At 44.7% G+C, this 18,673-nt stretch overlaps 1 protein-coding gene across 5 annotated transcripts in view; it reads right to left on the bottom strand.

The window, feature by feature from the left end:
* Positions 1 to 18,673, bottom strand: part of LOC105482823 (filamin B) — a 167,860-nt gene that overhangs the window by 64,449 nt on the left and 84,738 nt on the right. For all 5 annotated transcript variants that reach the window (XM_071091970.1, XM_071091971.1, XM_071091967.1 and 2 more), the window contains exons 5-12: positions 12,017 to 12,135; positions 10,728 to 10,805; positions 8,963 to 9,125; positions 8,048 to 8,245; positions 4,589 to 4,726; positions 2,874 to 3,000; positions 1,748 to 1,884; positions 200 to 393 (exon numbers count right to left, since the gene is read on the bottom strand). In XM_071091970.1, the coding sequence (XP_070948071.1) occupies positions 200 to 393; positions 1,748 to 1,884; positions 2,874 to 3,000; positions 4,589 to 4,726; positions 8,048 to 8,245; positions 8,963 to 9,125; positions 10,728 to 10,805; positions 12,017 to 12,135 (1,154 nt within the window). The remainder of the gene's footprint in view (positions 1 to 199; positions 394 to 1,747; positions 1,885 to 2,873; positions 3,001 to 4,588; positions 4,727 to 8,047; positions 8,246 to 8,962; positions 9,126 to 10,727; positions 10,806 to 12,016; positions 12,136 to 18,673) is intronic.

Raw genomic sequence — 18,673 nt, 5'->3', positions numbered from 1 at the left:
CACTGTATCCCAGGCTGGGCGACAGAGCAAGACTCTGTCTCAAAACAAACAAACAAACAAATGCAGGCCTGTTTCCTTCCTAAAATCCAAATGATTCCTCTCTGCCGTCTCTCAACATGCTGCTTAAGGCAACTTCGGGCATGGGGGTGAGGAACCAGGGGCCAGGGACAAGAAGATAGAAGCATAGCAGCTGATTCACCAGATCAGGGTTGTAGTCTCCCGTGGCTGGGTGGATGAAGGCCATGTACGGGCTATCCTTGATGTCTTCGTCGTCACACATGATGTGAACAGCATATTCGCCAGGCTCCTTGGGCCAGTATTTGACGTCACATGATCCATCATTCTGGTCATCGTACTCAATCTTTGCCTGAGAGGGGCCTTCAATGGCAAACCCTAGGGGGTGGAGGTAGAAGGGTCTCCCTGGTTATATGGTGGAAAGCACCTATTCTATGTTATGACAGCTCATTCCTGCTGCCTCCCTAAAAGCCAAGTGTTGACCAGAAGATTGAAATCTATTTGTGTCCCTTTCTCCCAAAACCAAGCTCATCGAGTCTTCAGTAGAGATGGAAGGGGTGGAATATATATATATAGTATTAAATACATTATATGTATTTTATCATCATCCAACAGGGAAAGTCCAACCAGCAAACCTTTCTGTTGGAGATGTGGCAACATGTGGCAAAAGCCTTGAACCAACACCCACTCTTTGCACCACCAAATCCACTTCTGGGTTTTTATCTGAAGGTAATTACCAAGGATACACAGTCAGCACTGTTTTCATAGCAAAACCTTGGAAATAACTAGAGAGCCTGACAATGGATACAGCCATACAATGGAATTCCATGGAAGCCATGGAAAATGAAGGCATACCCTATATTTACACATAAAGATATAAAGACTTGTCCAAGATATTTTCTGCACCAAATCAATATTTGCATGCATACGTACAGAGAAAAAAGTCTAGAAGGATACACTAAAAGGCTTAATATTATCTCTAGACTATGAATATACAAGACGATTAATATCATCTCTCTAGAAGGGAAAAATAAATGTGATTTCTTGTTTTTCTCTTTTGCTGATTGCTATGACCTAAAACAGGGGTTGCTAAACTACAGTCTGAAGGCCACATCTGGCCCATTGCTTACTTTTGCGAATAAAGTTTTACTGGAACATGGCCACACCCATTTGTTTACGTATTCCTATAGTTGCTTTCAGGCCTACAATGGCAGAGTCAAATAACTGTGACAGAGACCATAGGGCCCACAGGTGGAAAATATTTGCCATCTGGCCCTTTATAGAAGAAGCTGGCTGACTCCTGATATAAAATGATCATATATATATATTAGACATGTATTTAAAATATACTTCAGCTGTGCTCCAAAGAAAATATTTATCTTCCAAATCCAAATTTCAGCAAAATTCATTCATTCATTCATTCATCTAAACTATAGGTCAGTCAACACTATTTGCTAAGTGTTTACTACGTTCCAAGCGTTGTTTTAGGCACAATACCCACATAAGGCTTCTGCCCCCAACTCTCCCGGATGAATGAATGCTGGTATCAGAGGCAACTGCAAATGGAAATGGCAACTCTACAGCAGCACGCAGAGATGGCTTAGGGTGGCTAGGAAGCCAGGAAGCTAAAGGTATTGAGGCTAGGCAAGGCCCCAACATCCAACCTGACGCAGTCCAGAAGCCCTGTAATCCTCAGTCCTCCAGAAGATGCCGGTCAGCTGCGTCCACTTACCCAGAGACCCCACTTCAGAGCCAATGGATTCCACCACGAAGTCTGCCGACCGCCCGACAATCCCACCATGGAGCCCAGGGCCCCAAGCACGGACTTTCTGCATACCCGCTTCAGGGCCAACTTGAACTTCAAAGGGGCTACAGGGAAAGGAATAGAAGCATCAAAGAAGAGTAAAGTAAGGCCTCGCTATAGCCATGAGCTGCAGTTCCTTGGCATATTCTTTCCACTTGCCTGATCCTTTCACCTGGCATCCCAAACTCCAGCCAACCCCTTCCTCCCGCAGGCCCCTCACCCATAGCTATTGTTATGTCAACAATATAATGTAATGTGACTACTTCTGGGAGCTCAGGTGGCCACTAGGTTGACACTCAGGCCACGCTGCTTTGCACCAGCCTCCTGGTCTTTTACCTTTGTGTGCAGGCCTCCCCAGACTATGACTCTGGAAAGTGAGAGAGTCCACATACACTATATCCTGCTTATGCTATAACCAGAAAACTCGGTTGAACGGGCTTTATCTCATACATGAATGAATGTGCTGTAACCTTGGCATGGGAGGCTTAAAAAAAAAAAGTGTGGTAGGTATTCAGAACCCAATAATGCCCAAATATTTCTCAAGGCTAACTGAATTTATTCGGAGTTTAAAGTTGCACCCCCAGGGGAGCTGGAAAACACAGAACGCAGAGGGGCAAGTGCACTGCCCACAAGGCAAAGCTGTAGACTGTGTCCCTTGGCCCCTGAAAGCATCACGTAGACGGTCTTAATGTAAATCACAGCAGATTTTGCCCCGTGGCATTCATGAACAAAGGAGTTCATTGAAAAAGAGAATCTCAGTGTATATGCGGGCATCTAGACACACAGCCCATTTGCTCTAACTGCTCATTCCGCCTCCCCTGCCTCCCACCAGCCCCTAACCGCCAGCATTTGATTTAAAGCAAGTCAGCTAAAACCACAGCAACTTTCTGCTGCTTTTGAGAACAGGCCAAATGTCTGTGCAGCTCTGAAAAAAAAAAAAAGCTTTCAACAAAGCAGATCTCTTTCCCTCCTGCAGCCCGGGAAGCAACCACCCGTGAGTCTGCCCTGGGCCGAGCACCCTCCAGAGAAGACCCCTCTGCAGCAGGAGCCTCACCTCTTTGGAATGTGGTGTCCCCCCCATGTGATGGCAATGCTGTATCTCCCCGGGGTGCTGGGGTAATACTCGAATGCGTAGACCCCATCCAGAAAGCCTTTCTGCTTCACCAGCTCCTCCAGACCCTCTGTGGGAAAGAAGGAGACAATCTTTCCAATACAATCCTAGGCCCAAAATGAGAATCAAAAGGACAAGAAGGGAGAGGCAGCCACACTGACAAAACGTAAACCATATATAAAAACCAAGTGGACTGCCCCAAAGTATGGGACCTCTCCCCACAAGCCTGGGAGATTACTTCAAAGCTAAAAACACAGTCATCTCTGCTTCAAGGTATGAGGAAATGGAGGACTTCCCAGCTAACTGGCTTTAGAAATCTCACTTGGCTACGAGGGGCCCTGAGGTCCTGAACTCCCTGGACCTGTGTAAAGATAAATCCAGTCACATTTCAGTATTTCCCAATAATCATAGCTACCCTTCCCAGTCCCGCACAAAAACTGGGGAAGAAGCAAACCTTTAGAAGTATTTGGTATGAGTTTTAAGTTAAGTGTTCCAGCGTATCCTTTTCCATCGAAAGCTGGACAACAAAAGCAAGAAAGTCCTTGGATGCTATCTGCAAGAGGACAGGTTTTAGATGCGACGCTGCAAACTCTAAGCCCAGCTATCAGGCAGGAACCTGTTTTGTGTTGAGCCCTGAGGTTTGGCCAGGAAAGCTGTTGAGTCAAGCAAGGTCAGGAGAAAACACACACACGTGCATGCACGCACGCGCACACACACACGCACACACACTCCCCTCCTTGGCTCCTGTTGCAATAATCTGGGAGGGAAGATAGCCCCCAAGCAGCTTGACTCCAGGTCTGGGCCGTCTAGAACCTTGGCTACCCTCAGGGCACAGCCTGCCCCAAAGCCAGGTGCTGTGAAGTCAAATATTAACTTTCCGGAGCTCAGAATGCTCCTGCCCCAGCCTGTTGGGAACACAGAGGGTAAGAGCAATCCTGATACAGGAAGCTCAAGATTCCACAGGCATGGGAGTAAAACCACTAAAGGCTGCTACACCTGAGACTAGAAGTGCTGAAATGCTTCTCTGTTCCCAGGAAAAAAGTGAAGACACCCGTCCCCACATCTGCTGTCTCCTTCCCCAAAAGAGGGAGAGAGAATAGGTTGCAGGGTTTAACCTGTCCCTCCACAAATGGCATTTATCTACAAACAAAACTTAATCTTAGGGAATTTTATTCTCCTTCTATAAGCACTGATCATAGTAATTAAGTACTCGACATAATTTCATACTCTATAAAATGTAACCTGTAGTGAGAAAATCACTGGCTTTGGAGACTGTGCTTGAATTCCAGCTCAGATGCTTACAAAAGCTGTATGACCTTGGGCAAGAGCCTTCCTCTCTGAGCCTAGATTTCTAAAATAAAAAATGAGCCACTTGTTTCCAACAGCAGCATTTCCCCAACTCCTTTACATCACTGCTTTTTCTACTCCCAGAAGTCTTGATGCAATGTAAAGCTGTCAAGCCACCCACTGTCTGCATCCAGGGCAGACATTACTAATCAATCACTGCTGTCTTCCCCAAGGAGCCCAGATAGCCTCAAATCCTTGACATAGCCTTCTGGGGTTATTGAGGAAAACCAGCCGTGGGATGAAATCCATATGCCATGACTGCAAAGTTAGTCAAAACCACACCTGAGATAGAGAAACAAAGGAACACTTACTAGGACCCTTCACGGTTACACTGAGCTCCCCACTTCCTGCAGCTTTGGTGTCAACCTTGAAATCTGCAGTCTCCCGGATACGGACGCCCTTGGGTTGCAGGCCTCGGCCACTGGCCCGGCAGGCATTTGGATTGCAGGCTGCAAGCACAGTTTTGACATCAATTCAATCTTTCATTCTTTAGTCAGAGTTGTGAAAGCCAAGGTAAGCTGGAGCCACCCGCCAAGAAAATATTTGCTTTGCACAAATAGTATGTAGTAGTTGCCCAAGACCAGGGGTCCCACTCAGGGAGCACACCAGGCTAGCAAATACAGACACAACATAACTTTGTCCAGTCACACCACAGAAGGACTGGAGAAAAGCGACTTTGGCAAAGAAAACAGGAGAGCACAGCAAATCCATGCTGTGCTCCTGGTACCAGCATTTAACTTTTCATTTGTGAAAGGGAGTTAAGGCCGAGTACTGGACATTATTCAAACCTCACTGCCATACTCAAGGGCTCAGTAATTGGATAGACTGGACTTTTGCAAGTCTTCTTGGAAAATGCAGTACTTGAAAATGCCTGTCTGGGTTCCAAAACCTGGGTCAGCCATTTTTAAGTGTCTAAATGTTGTTGTCTTCCACCTGAACAACCAGGCAAAAACAACCAACACAGCTTGGAAAGAGACCAGTTCAGCCCCACCTTGGCTGAGGCAGACCAATCTTTTAGTGCTGTCTGTTACAAGGCCTTCAGAATGTGGGTGGCTATAAAGGCAATAATTAGCAGTAAACACCACTGCTGATTTCATTTCCGGGTCTAGCTTGAAAACCTAAAGTTGTAAGTCTAAAAGTTAAGGACAAAGATAGCTTCTAATATCCCTTATTGAAATGTCCACAGAACTACTGTTCCATGGTATCTAGAGGTTGATAAAAGATACCTTTATGCCCTAGAATAAATCCTCTGCCCAGCACGGACAACCTTTTCAGTAAATAGAAATGGGAGACTAGTGGGGGAAATGTCATATTATTAAGTGGCTTTTCCTTTCAAATTCCTTTCAAATACTGCAAATTTGACAACTCTCTATACAGGAAGGTCACAGACTTCAGAAGATGGGACTCTACTTCATAGACGGAAGGTAATTCCTTCTCTGGTTCATCCTTCCTGCAATGGCCTTAGTTGGCTATTTGGCAAAGAACTGCTTCCCAAAGAGTCATACATATACTCTTGGAGTTAGAGATGATTTTAGATGTTTTATGGATGAACATAAGCTTATGGTGGCACTTTATGGCAAGTGACTTCGGTTTTCCATTGTGAAAGTGATAAAAAGTTTCTTTTAACATAAAATCATTTACACCTGTAAACCCAGCACTTTGGGAGGCTGAGGCAGGGAGATCGCTTGAGTCCAGGGGTTTAAGACCAGTCTGGGCAACATAGTGAGACCCCATCTCCACAAAAAGAGAAAAATTAGGCCAGGCATGGTGGCTCATGCCTGTAAATCCAGCATTTTGGGAAGCCGAGGCAGGTGAATCGCTTGACATCAGGAGTTCGAGACCAGCCTGGCCAACATGGTGAAACCCAGTGTCTACTAAAAGTACAAAAAAACTAAGCTGGGCGTGGTGGTGTGCACCTGTAGTTCCAGCTACTCAGGTGGCTGAGGCATGAATCACTTGAACCAGGGAAGCAGAAGCTGCAGTGAGCCAAGATTACACCACTGCACTCCAGCCTGGGTGAGAGAGTGAGGCTCTGTCTCAAAAAAAAAAAAAAAAAAAAAAAAAAAAAAAAAAAAAAAGAAAGAAAGAAAAGGGGGGAAAAAAAGGTAAAACATTAACCAGGCATGGTGGTGCACATCTACAGTCTTAGCTACTCAGGAGGCTGAGGTGGGAGGATCATTTGAGCCTGGGAGGTCGAGACTACAGTGAGCCATGATGGTACCACTGCATTCCAGCCCAAAAGACAGAATGAGACCCTGTAGCTTTCCCACTGCCCCCCTGCAAATATATATATATATATTTTTTTTTTCAAATATATATATATTTTACATATATAAAATCATTTAGGTCGGAGAGGGGATGTTAGTAAATTAAAAGAAAAAGGTTATTAATTAAATGCTAAATAGTATAGGATGTACAGGCCAGAAAAGAAAAAGGAAGTCCATGAGTGAGGAAAGGTTGGAAAACAATAGTAGAATTAGGAAATCTATTCAAAATGCTCTCTTATGTAAAAAAGAGCTTTGCTTAGGAATACGTTAGAATTTTTTTTGCCTGTTTTTTCTTTGTAGACGGAGAAAAGTTGGTCACACCAGAAATAAGTCACAATACAATGACAGGACTTCCTCGGAGGGTTTTAATGTGTCTTAAGAAACATACACACTCATGGAAATTATGAACGTGTGCAACAGTCTCAACATCAAAAGAGTAACTGCTGAGTTCATATAAACATTAAATGGGGCTAGAGTCTGAAGGGCACCACCAGCTCCTCCACTATCTAAAAAAGCCCTAGATGTGTTTAAAGGCAATTAGAGAGTGGGTTTGGGTGCCGGCTGGACAAGCTGTAATAATAACACCTGCACAGGAGTTTCCTAAAATCACACAGAGCACGGGCTCAGCTAACATTCACAAGCAGCACAAAGAACTGGCAAGGAAGTCCCACCCACCCAGCCCTTACCAAGCAAGAGGCCTCTGGCCCAGTGGTCTCAACTAGGAAGCCAACAGCTTCAGGGTCCAGGCTGGCCCAGAGGTAGGATTCGGAAGAGGAAGCCACGTCTGCAGACGCAGATTCGGAGGACAGAACAGGGAAAGGCAAGTGTGGGTTAGAAAAGGTAGTACAGTTGGAAAACAAAACAAAACAAAACAGAAAAAAAGGGGCAACAGGGTCAGAGGGAGAGAGTCTAACATTTGAGAAAAATGCATATCCCCAGCGCCAGAGGGAGTTTAGCAGAGTAGTTAAGCGTAAGGCCAACAGAGTCTGCGGTTCTAGCCCTACTGATGCCTTGTAGTACTGACACCTAACATTATCTAAGCCTCAGCATCTCCACCTGCAAGCTAGGGATAATAATAGCACCTGCAACACACAGGCTGATGCAATAATTAGATGCAGTCATGGTAAGTGCCTGGGCCAGTAAAGGCCAAGCAATGGAGGCTGCAGGGCCCATGTTGCTGCTGCTAACTTGGGTTATGATGCCGACTCCTCCCACTGCCTCAGTCCCACCTCCCTCAGTGAGGATAATGACTCTCCTGTACATGTGTTTTGGAGAGAAGTAAATGAGTTAATATAAGTAAAGCACTTAGGTCTCTGCGTGGCTCATAGAAGATATTAATATTAATATATAGAGGACAAAGTAAGCCACTTCCTGCTGAAGTAGCCCTGGCAGAAAAGGACAGGCATAAGGTCAGTGTTGGGCCCTGTTTTCCTGGCCTCCCTGCCCAGCTGTGCAGTCAGCTTCCACATGAGAAGCAGATGTCTCCAGCCACCCAGCACTCACCTTCCCCAACCTGCACAATGAAGGGACTCTTAGGAATAGTGTCCCCAGCAAAGAAGACCTTGACCACGTGGGGGCCGGGCTGCATGGGTTTGTACACACATCGATACACCTGGTTTCCTTTGTCTTCCACGAGCAATTCCACAGTGTTCTTCCCCTGGGGATCTTCCACCTCCACACCAATGTCACCCACACCAGCTCCTATGAGAAAGCAAGCATTCCTTGAGCCCAGGTCACCCTCTCTGAAAGCTCACTGCTGCTGAGTGCAAAATGTAAACAGGACCAGTGTGGTGGTTCACACTTGTAATCCCAGCACTTCAGGAGGCCAAGGTGGGCGGATCACTTGAGGTCAGGAATTCGAGACTAGCCTGGCCAATATGGTGAAATTCATCTCTACTAAAAAAAAAAACAACAAAAATTAGCCAGGCGTGGTGGTGCACGCCTGTAATCCCAGCTACTTGAGAGGCTGATGCGTGAGAATTGCTTGAAACCAGGAGGTGGAGGTTGCATTGAGCTGAGATTACACCACTGCACTCCAGCTCGGGCAACAGAGCGATTCTCTGTACCCCTCCCCCGCCAAAAAAAAAGCAAACAGGAGACAAGCTCTCAGGGAGGTCCACACCAAGATGTTAACTAAGGGTTTATGGTTGAATGTTTCCTTTTTCTGCATTTTCTATTTACTACATGGAAAAGAAGCTGACAATTCAAGAAGTATGTCTTATTCAAGTGAAGCTTGAGTATTTTAGAGAAGAAAAGCTGGTTTTGAAAAATCTAATGTAACACATTTGAAAAAACTGTCTTTGTGATTATTTATTTGATTTAAAAGACAAAAGGTCAGGCCTCCAAGTTCCTGAAGATTACATTTCAGCCTTTGGAAGGAAGCCCAAAGGTCAGATCCATGGAGGAGAGGCACATTACCTGCCGTGTAGATGTCAAAGTAAGTGGGCTTATTGGCGATGTTCCCTACAGCTTCCAACCCTGGACCTTTTGCAGTGACTTTACTGGCGTCTCCCTGGGCCTTGTCAACATTCACTTCAAATGGGCTCTTGGAGATGTGCTGTCCTGCAAAGAGGACTGTGACCTGTAGGTAACAGATAGGTGAGAAATACATAATCACTTCTCTATGCACCCAGCAAGACTGCCATCAAGCCACATGCATTGATGATCACCTCTCCTACCCTCCCATGATGGCACACACAAGGTGTCTAGAATGAGGAGCCCTGTAACCAAGTTTAACAGCCTGAATAGGACTCCCACCTGGCCCCTTCAGCCACACAGCTGGGTCTGAGGCATCACACCTTTAGCAAAATAAAAATGCTGACCTTAGATATGCTTAGTCTCTTTAATAGGAAACAAACACATTTCAATCTCTGGACATTGAGTCCTTTCAGGGGGCTGAATGGGCCACTATCCCTCAGAATAAAATGTACAGTTCCAGGATTTCAAATCCACAGCCAAACTGTTTTTTCAAGGGACCAAGATCATTCTTAGACACATGGATTTGCGACAAAGCAGAATGATTTCCACCTAAAACTTGAGTCACTGTTCTCATCTTTGAAATTTTTGGGGAGTAATTGGGTTGGGTTTCATATGAACCTATACTTGATTGGAATGAATTAATTACATTATAAATGCTCCCTTCAAGAGCATTTACTCCAAATGCATCATATTCTAAGAGTCTAAGAGAACGCTAAGGCCATCGTTCCAGGTGAATTCACTAAAGCCCAAGGTGGTCTATATTCAGTCTATATTCCAAAGTCTGGGCAGGTACATGATGGGATTGGCCTTTATGTGCTGTTGAGGGCTTTCTTCCAATGAAAAGTGTGATCTTGGGTCACCCCACTCTCCTGCAAGACAGGCTCTCTTAGCTCTTGCCCTGTAGGCCACCTGGATGTCATCTCAAACAGAACACGAAAGGTTGCCAAGACAAAGAGCCTGAGGCCTCATTCCCTCTCATTTCTCCAGGTGCTGAGGGGGCCATTTCCCTCTACTATATTCAGCTGAACTACTCCATCCTCAGCCTTCAATGCTGACAGCCCCTCCAGAGCACCTCCAAGGGGAGTACTTAAGAAAGCATTAAGGACAAAGAGCCAGCAAGGTGCAGTGGCTCATGTCTATAATCTCAGCACTTTCGGAGGCTGAGGCAGGAGGATAGCTTGAGGTCAGGAGTTCAAGAACAGCCTAGGTAACCTGGTGAAAACCCGGTCTCTACTACAAATGCAAAAATTAGTCGGGAGTGGTGGTGGGTACCTATAATCCCACCTACTCGGGAGGCTGAGGTGAGAGGTTTGCTTGAGCCAGGAGGCGGGGGTTGCAGTGAGCTGAGACCACACCACTGCACCCCAGCCTGGGCGACAGAGCAAGACCCTATCTCCAAAAAAAGAATCAAGGAAAAAGAGTCCGTCTATAGTGTAGTCACCACAGCATCTACACTCCAGACACACAGCTGCAACCATTAGTTACCTAGACGGAGTTGGAAAAACCTTACGACACTGCAAACAACTCATCCTAGCTAGTCGAGGGAATCCTAGCGATTCCAATTTTCTATGAGGAGCATAGATTCTTCTATAATCAGAAAGGAAAATCAGAAATTCACTTAAGAAAAACACTCTTTTTCTTGGGCTATCTTTCTTCTCCAAGTCCCAAAAGCAGCCCAAGCCACGGCCATGCTGCTTCATCTTACTTTGTGCAGCCCAGTGACCTTGGGCAGATACTCCACAGAGTATGTCTTGTTCTTGTCGCTGTCAGGGGTCACTTGTGCCTAGGAGGAAAGGTGGGCAACAGTTAGAAAAGGCGCCGGGTGTGAGTAAGGAGCATGCTGTGTCAGCAGGGGTTCTGCAGGAGCTGCCAGGTTGGGAACACTGAAGATGCTGGCGAGCTTCTGTCCCTCTTGCACAACGCCCCAAGAGAGAAGCTGCCAAAAGTCACAGAAACAAAACCACACAGTGCAGAAGCATAACAGAGTCAGGACTCTCCAGTGTCCAGCATCAGGCTGGCACTCTCTAGGTAAGAGGGAATATGAAGCAAGAAACTTAAACCTTTATCCACTCAATAGTTCATTGAAAGCTTATGAAATGCCGGTCCCAGTGTTAGGTACTAAAAATAAAACATGAGCAAGTCAGGCACAATCCCCACCCCAGTGGGAGAAATGGACCATCCAGCAGTAAACTTAAGAAATGCAAATTATGCTAAATGCCAAGAATAAAATAGGTCCTAATAAGTGATAGAAAGAACAGCATGTGCAAAGGCTCTGAGGGAGGAACCAAAGAATGGCCAGTGTGGGAAGAGAGCAGGGCAAGACTATCTTATTATTCTGGCCATCAGTATCTAAAACCTCAACAGAGGCTGGGCTCAGTGGCTCACACCTGTAATCCCAGCAGTTTGTAAGGCCGAGGCGGGTGGATCACCTGAGTTCAGGAGTTTGAAACCAGCCTGGCCAATGTGGTGAAACCCTGTCTTCACTAAAAATACAAAAATTAGCCAGGCATGGTGGCAGATTCCTGTACTCCCAGCTACTCAGGATACAAAAATTAGTCATGCTGAGGCAGGAGAATCGCTTGAACCCGGAATGTGAAGGTTGCCATGACCCGAGATTGTGCCACTGCACTTCAACCCGGGCAACAAGAGTGAAACTCAGTCTCAATAAATAAATAAATAAATAAAAATAATAAAACCTCAACTGACAAGGCACCTTTGCTAAATACAAAGTATCCTTTATTTCATTAAACACTGTGTCCCTGGCAATCAATTTAAATTCAATTTCAAGGCTCAGCTCTTGGGCAGGTTACTTTAACAGCAATAAGCCTCAGTATCCTTCTGGTAAAAAAAACAAAAAAAAACAAAAAAAAACAAAAAAAAAACCTTCTGTTGTGAGCTGAAATGAGGAAAATGGAGGCATAGTCCCTGGCCTCATTACAAGCCCCAAAAGTTCCATGAGGTGCTAGAAAGGAGAGGCAGCATCCTCCAACATACCTCTTCTTTGTTCCCTTCTGGGTCCTCAACAAACACCATCACGTCTCCTTGCCCGGCGCTGATGGTGTCCACAGTGAATTTGGCTGGCTGCTTCACCATGTTTCCAGTGGGCTCGATTCCTGCCACAGGTTTACACAGACACGTTAGAAGCCGGGCGAGAGTGTGGCATGAGCCATCGCCCACTGCATCTCTTTCAGGGAACTGAGAGATGGGACCCAGCCCTGCAGATCCCACGTCGGAAATGGGGACAAACTGCTTTGACAAGGACAATCAGACAGGTTGAAAGCCTTAATTTTGTCCATGTTATTGAAGCAATATCCAATTTTGATATTCAGAGAACCTCAGTCAGGAGTTTATACAAAATTGTGGAAAATAACGTGGTTAGTAAGTAGTAGCAGAGCTTGCCTTGATGGAAGCAACACAGCAGGGAGGAGGGAAGCTTATTTCTCATTAAACAGCATTTATTGTATTGCCTGACATTTTTAAAAATTACATTCAATCATTTTTTAAATTAACCTTTTTATTTGAAGATGATTGAGGCCGGGCGCGGTGGCTCAAGCCTGTAATCCCAGCACTTTGGGAGGCCGAGGCGGGTGGATCACGAGGTCAGGAGATCGAGACCATCCTGGCTAACATGGTGAAACCCCGTCTCTACTAAAAATACAAAAAACTAGCCGGGCGTGGTGGCGGGCGCCTGTAGTCCCAGCTACTCGGAGGCTGAGGCGGGAGAATGGCGTGAACCCGGGAGGCGGAGCTTGCAGTGAGCCGAGATCGTGCCACTGCACTCCAGCCTGGGCGACACAGCGAGACTCCGTCTCAAAAAAAAAAAAAAAAAAAAAAGATGATTGAGCAAATTCATTGAGACAGATTTTACCTGTAGGCGTAAGAAACAATGCCCTTGCTGGGCACGGTGGCTCACGCCTGTAATCCCAGCACTTTGGGAGGCTGAGGCAAGTGGATCACCTGGGGTCAGGCATTCAAGACCAGCCTGGCCAACATGGTGAAACCCTGTCTCTACTAAAAATACAACAATGAGCCAGGTGTGGTGGCGCATGCCTGTAATCCCAGCTACCTGGGAGGCTGAGGCAGAAGAACTGCTTGAACCGGGGAGGTGGAGGTTGCAGTGAGCCCAGATCGCACCCTAGGCAACAGAGCATGACTCCGTCTCAAAATAGTTTCCCCAGTGGTAACACGGTAAAAAGCTATGACTCAATCTCACAATCAGGGTATTGACGTTGATACAATCAAAATAGAGAACATTCCCTTTAGCACAGGGAGTCCTCCTGCTGCCCTTGCATAACCACACCCACACTCTCCTTAGCCCTGATAACCACTAACCTGTTCTCCACACCGTAATTTTATTATTTCGGTAACGTCACATCAATGGAATCATAACTATGTAACCTTTTAGGACTGGTCTTTTTCACTACACATAATTGTCTACAGGTTCACCCACCTTGTTGCTTCTATCAATGTTTTTTTTCCTTTTTATTGCTGAGTAGCTAATATTCCATGGTATAGATGTACCACAGTTTAACCATTCGCCCACTGAAGAACATCTGGGTTATTTCTAGTTGTCTATTACCAGTAAAGCTGCTGTAAACATCTGTGCATGGGGGGGGGGGTGTGTGTGTGTGTGAATGTAAGTATAAAATAGTAAGAAATTATATATATAGGTCTCTACCCCTGGTTCCAGAGTTCCTAAACTCCTTGGAATGTCCTTGGTGTCAAGACCATCTTCTGTTCTAATGAGGCAACTCTTAGTGGGCTCCCGGATAGCTTTCAGGATGGGGCTAATCAACAGAAAGACCAAGTCGTTATCAGAAGCTTAGAACTTTTGGCCCCACTCCCCATCCTACAGGGAAGGGAGAGGAACTGTAGTCTCAATTAATGTCAATCATGCCTACGTGACTTAGCCTCCACAAAAATCCCTTAAGTACGGAGTTTAGAGAGCTTCTGGGTTGGTGAACACATCCATGTGCCAAGAGAATGGCCCGCCCCAACTTCATGGGGACAGACGCTCCTGTGTTCAACACCCCTCTAAACTTTGCCCCATGTACCTCTTCATCTGGAGGATCATCTGTATCCTCTATCATATCCTTCACTGCACAACTGCTAAAGGGAAGTGTTTCCCTGAGTTCTGTGAGCCACTCTAGCAAATAATGTAACAGGAGGAAGGGGTAATGGGAACTTCTGATTTGTAGCAAACCTGGACAGAAGTTGTGAGTAGCCTGAGGACCCGTCACTTCTGACTGGCCCTTGAAGTCGGGGTGAGTTTTGAAGGACTGAGCCCTTAGTGGGGTCCGCACTAACTTCAGGTAGACAGTGTCAGAATTGAAGCGAATTGATTATAGGACACCTACTTGTTGTCCACATAAAATTGGAGAATTGGTCAGTATGGGGGGAAAAGTCCATAGATTTTGGTGACCAGAAGTGAAGTATTGCGAGGAGTAGTAGAGAAGAAAAGTTTTTTTCTTTAGCTGTGAGAATATAGAAGGAAAAACAGTGGCTCTCCTATACAGTAAGTTTTCATTCCTCTGGGATAAATGCCAAGGAGTGCAATTGTTGGGCCATATGGTAGCTACATGTACTGTTTTTTGAGGTTTTCTTTTTGTTTTTGTTTTGAGAACAGTCTCACTCTGTAGCCCAGACTGGAGCACAGTGGCTCAATCATGGCTCACTGTAGCCTTTACCTCCCAGGCTCAGGCAATCCTCCTGCCTCAATCTCCTGAGTAGCTGGGACCACAGGTGTGTACCACCACACCTGGATAATTTTTAAAAATTATCTGTAGGCTGGGCGCGGTGGCTCACGCCTGTAATCCCAGCACTTTGGGAGGCCGAGGCGGGTGGATCACGAGGTCAGGAGATCGAGACCATCCTGGCTAACACGGTGAAACCCCGTCTCTACTAAAAATGCAAAAAAATTAGCCGGGCGTGGCGGCGGGTGCCTGTAGTCCCAGCTACTGGGGAGGCTGAGGCAGGAGAATGGCGTGAACCCGGGGGGCGGAGCTTGCAGTGAGCTGAGATCGCGCCACTGCACTCCAGCCTGGGCGACTGAGCGAGACTCTGTCTCAAAAAAAAAAAAAAAAAAAAAAATTATTTGTAGAGATGCAATCTCCCTATGTTGCCCAGACTGGTCTCAAACTCCTGGGCTCAAGTGATCATCCGGCCTCAGCCTCCCAAAGTGCTTGGGATTACAGAAGTGAGCCACTGTGCCCAGCCTATTTCTTTATTAAGAAACTGACAAACAGTGTTCCAAAGTAGCTATACCATTTTACATTCCCACCAGCAATGTATGAGTGACCCAGATTCAGTTTCTCTGCATCCTTTCCACATTCAGTGTTATCAGTATTAATACTTTTTATTTTAGCTGTTTTGATAGTGTGTACTAGGATTAATTTGCATTTTTCTCATGGTTAATGATACTGAACAAATTTCTATGTGGGTTTTTTTTTTTTGGGTCATATGGATGTACTCTTCAGCGGAAACTGTTTATGTCTTTTGCCCATTTTCTTACTGGGTTGTTTGGTTAAATGTTTGTTTTTTATCTACTGAGATCTGAGAGTTCTTTACATGTTCTAGATACTTGTGTTTTGTTGGACATATGGTTTGCAAATTTTTTCCCCCAGTCTTTAGCTGTGTATTCATCCTCTTAACTATAAAAAGTTTTAAATTGTTTGTAAAAGTAAAATCCAGCCCCCAGATCCCAGTCTCAGCAATATTTTGAGTTCTGTCTGAGATGGTGTCCGGGTGGCTTTTATAGGGTGAGGGCTAAGACAGCTTGTCTTGCAGGACAGTGGGTGACCCAGTACACCCTTCGATGCAAGAAAACCCTCAACAGCACATAAAGGCCAACCACCATGTACCATGTTGAGTTTTTGAGACAGACCATCCTTCTTAAAACGTTAAAAAGTTTTTAATTTTGTTGAAGCCCAATTTATTTTTTTTAATGGATCATGTTTTTGGTGTCAAATCTAAGAACTATTTGCCTAGCCCTAGATCTCAAAGACTCTCTTCTATGTTTTTTTCTCAAAGTTTTATAGTTATATGGGTTTTTTGTTTTTTGGTTTGCGGTTTGCTTTCGTTTTGTTTTGCCTACGGATGTTCAATTTCTCTGCCACCATGTGCCGAAAAGGTTCTTTCCTCCAATGACTTATCTTTGCACCTCTGTCAATAATCAGTTGTGCATATTTGTGTGGGGCTGCAATTCTGTTTCATTGATCTATAATGTCTATCCTTTGACCAATACCACAAAATCTTGACTTCTGTAGCTATACAGTAAGTCTTGAGATCAGGAAGGCTGATGACTCCATGTTGTACTTCTTTCTCAAAATTGTTTTTGCTACTTTAATTCCTTTGCCTTTCCATATATGTTTAAAATAATACTCTTCTTGCTATCTGCAAAAGCTCTTGCTGGGATTTTGACAGCAATTGCATCGAACCTCAATGACTTGAGGTGGTATCTTTACTATTTGGCTTTTTTTGAGACAGAGTCTCACTCTGTCACCTAGGTTGGAGTGCAGTGGCACAATCTTGGCTCACTGCATGCTCTGCCTCCCAGGTTCATGCCATTCTCAGGACTCAGCCTCCCAAGTAGCTGGGACTACAGGCACCCGCCACCATGCCCAGCTAATTTTTTGTATTTTTAGTAGAGATGGGCTTTCACCGTGTTAGTCAGGATGGTCTCGATCTCCTGACCTCATGATCCGCCCACCCTTGCCTCCCAACGTGCTGGGATTACATGTGTGAACCACTGTGCCCGGCCCACTATTTGACTTTTACAGTCCATGAAGATATTATATCGCTCCATTTATTTAGGTCTCTTTTATTTATCAGCGTTTTTGTAGTTTTCAGCATTTAACTCCTATATATGTTTTATTACATTTACATTTTGTAATGCAATTATAAACAGGCTATGCTATTTTTAACTTTTGTGTCCATTTGTTCATTAAATTATATAGAAATATAATTGATTTTTACATATAGATCTTGTATATTGTGACTTTGCTGAACTCACTTATTTAAGGGGGGGTATTTGGGTTTTCTCCCCACCATGGATTCTTTGGGATTTTCTATATAGACAATCATCTACATCTGCAAATAGAGACAGTATTATTTCTTACTTTCCAATAAGCATGTCTTTTATTTCCTTTTCTTACCTGACTGCACTGGCTAAAACTTCTAGCATTATGTTGAATAAGAGTGGTCAGAACAGCCATCCTTGCCTTGTTTTTCTCAGGAGAACACATTCAGTCTATTAATCATAATGTTAGCTGTAGGTTTCTTGTAGTAGCCACTCTATATCAAATTGAGAAAGTTCTCCCATTTTTCTTTTGTTTGAATTCTTATCATGGATAGCTGTTGAATTTTGTCAAATGCCTTTTCAGCATCTATTGATATGGTCATGTAACTTTTCTTTGTTAGTCTGTTAATATGGAAGATTATGTTGACTGGTTTTTTTTCTTTTTTTGAGACAGAGTTTCGCTCTTGTTGCCCAGGCTGGAGTCCAATGGCACAATCTCAGCTCATTGCAACCTCTGCCTCCCGGGTTCAAGCGATTCTCCTGCTTCAGCCTCCCGAGTAGATGGGATTACAGGCGCCCACCACCACACCAGGCTAATTTTGTATTTTTAGTAGAGACGGGGTTTCATCATGTTGGTCAGTCTGGTCTCAAACTCCCGACCTCAGGTGATCCACCCGCCTCGGCCTCCCAAAGTGCTGGGACTACAGGCGTGAGCCACCGTGCCTGGCCTATGTTGACTGCTTTTCTAATAGTGAACCAGGCCTTGCATCCCTGGAATAAACCCCACTTGGTTATAATGTGTACTTCTTCATTATATACAGCTCAGTTTTATTTGTTAATATAGTCATTTGCTGCACAATGAAGTTTCAGGCAAAAATAGTCCACACATACAATGATGGTCCCATAAGATTATAAATGGAGCCAGAAAAATTCCTGTTGCCTACTGACGTCGCAGTAACACATCACATTACTCATGTGTTTGTGGTGATGCTGGTATAAACAAACCCACTGCGCTGCTGGCCATAGCAACGTCTAGAGCACGTACAACTATGTTCAATATACAATACTTGATGATAAATGACAATGCTACTGTTTTGTGTATTTAATATACTATACTTTCTATCACCACATTTTAGAGTGTGCATCTTCTATTTAAAAATTAAGTTAACTGTAAAGCAGCCTCAACAAGCCCTTCAGGAAGTATTCTAGAAGAAAGCATTGTTATTACAGGAGACGGCAGTTCCACACATTACTGTCCCTGATGACCTACCAGTGGGACAGTGGGACAGGATGTGGAGGTGGAAGACAGTGATAATGATGATCCTGACCCTGTGTAAGCCTAGGCTAATATGTGTGTTTAATTTAAAAAAAAAAAAAAAAAGAAGTTTTAAAAGTACAAAAATGAAATTAAAAGTTTTAAACACAGAAAAAAGCTTACAGAGGCTGGGCACAGTGGCTCGTACCTGTTATCCCAGCACTTTGGGAGGCCAAGGTGGGTGGATCACCTAAGGTCAGGAGTTCGAGACCAGCCAGGCCAATGGGTTGAAACCACGTCTCTACTAAAAATATAGAAATTAGCCAGAAGTGGTGGTGGGCACCTGTAAGCCCAGCTACTAGGGAGGCTGAGGCAGGAG

This window comes from Macaca nemestrina, chromosome 2, assembly GCF_043159975.1.
Source record: "Macaca nemestrina isolate mMacNem1 chromosome 2, mMacNem.hap1, whole genome shotgun sequence".
NCBI classification, from domain to species: domain Eukaryota; kingdom Metazoa; phylum Chordata; class Mammalia; order Primates; family Cercopithecidae; genus Macaca; species Macaca nemestrina.
The sequence above is the reverse complement of the archived record's forward strand: the minus strand, read 5'-3'. Positions and strand labels throughout refer to the sequence as shown.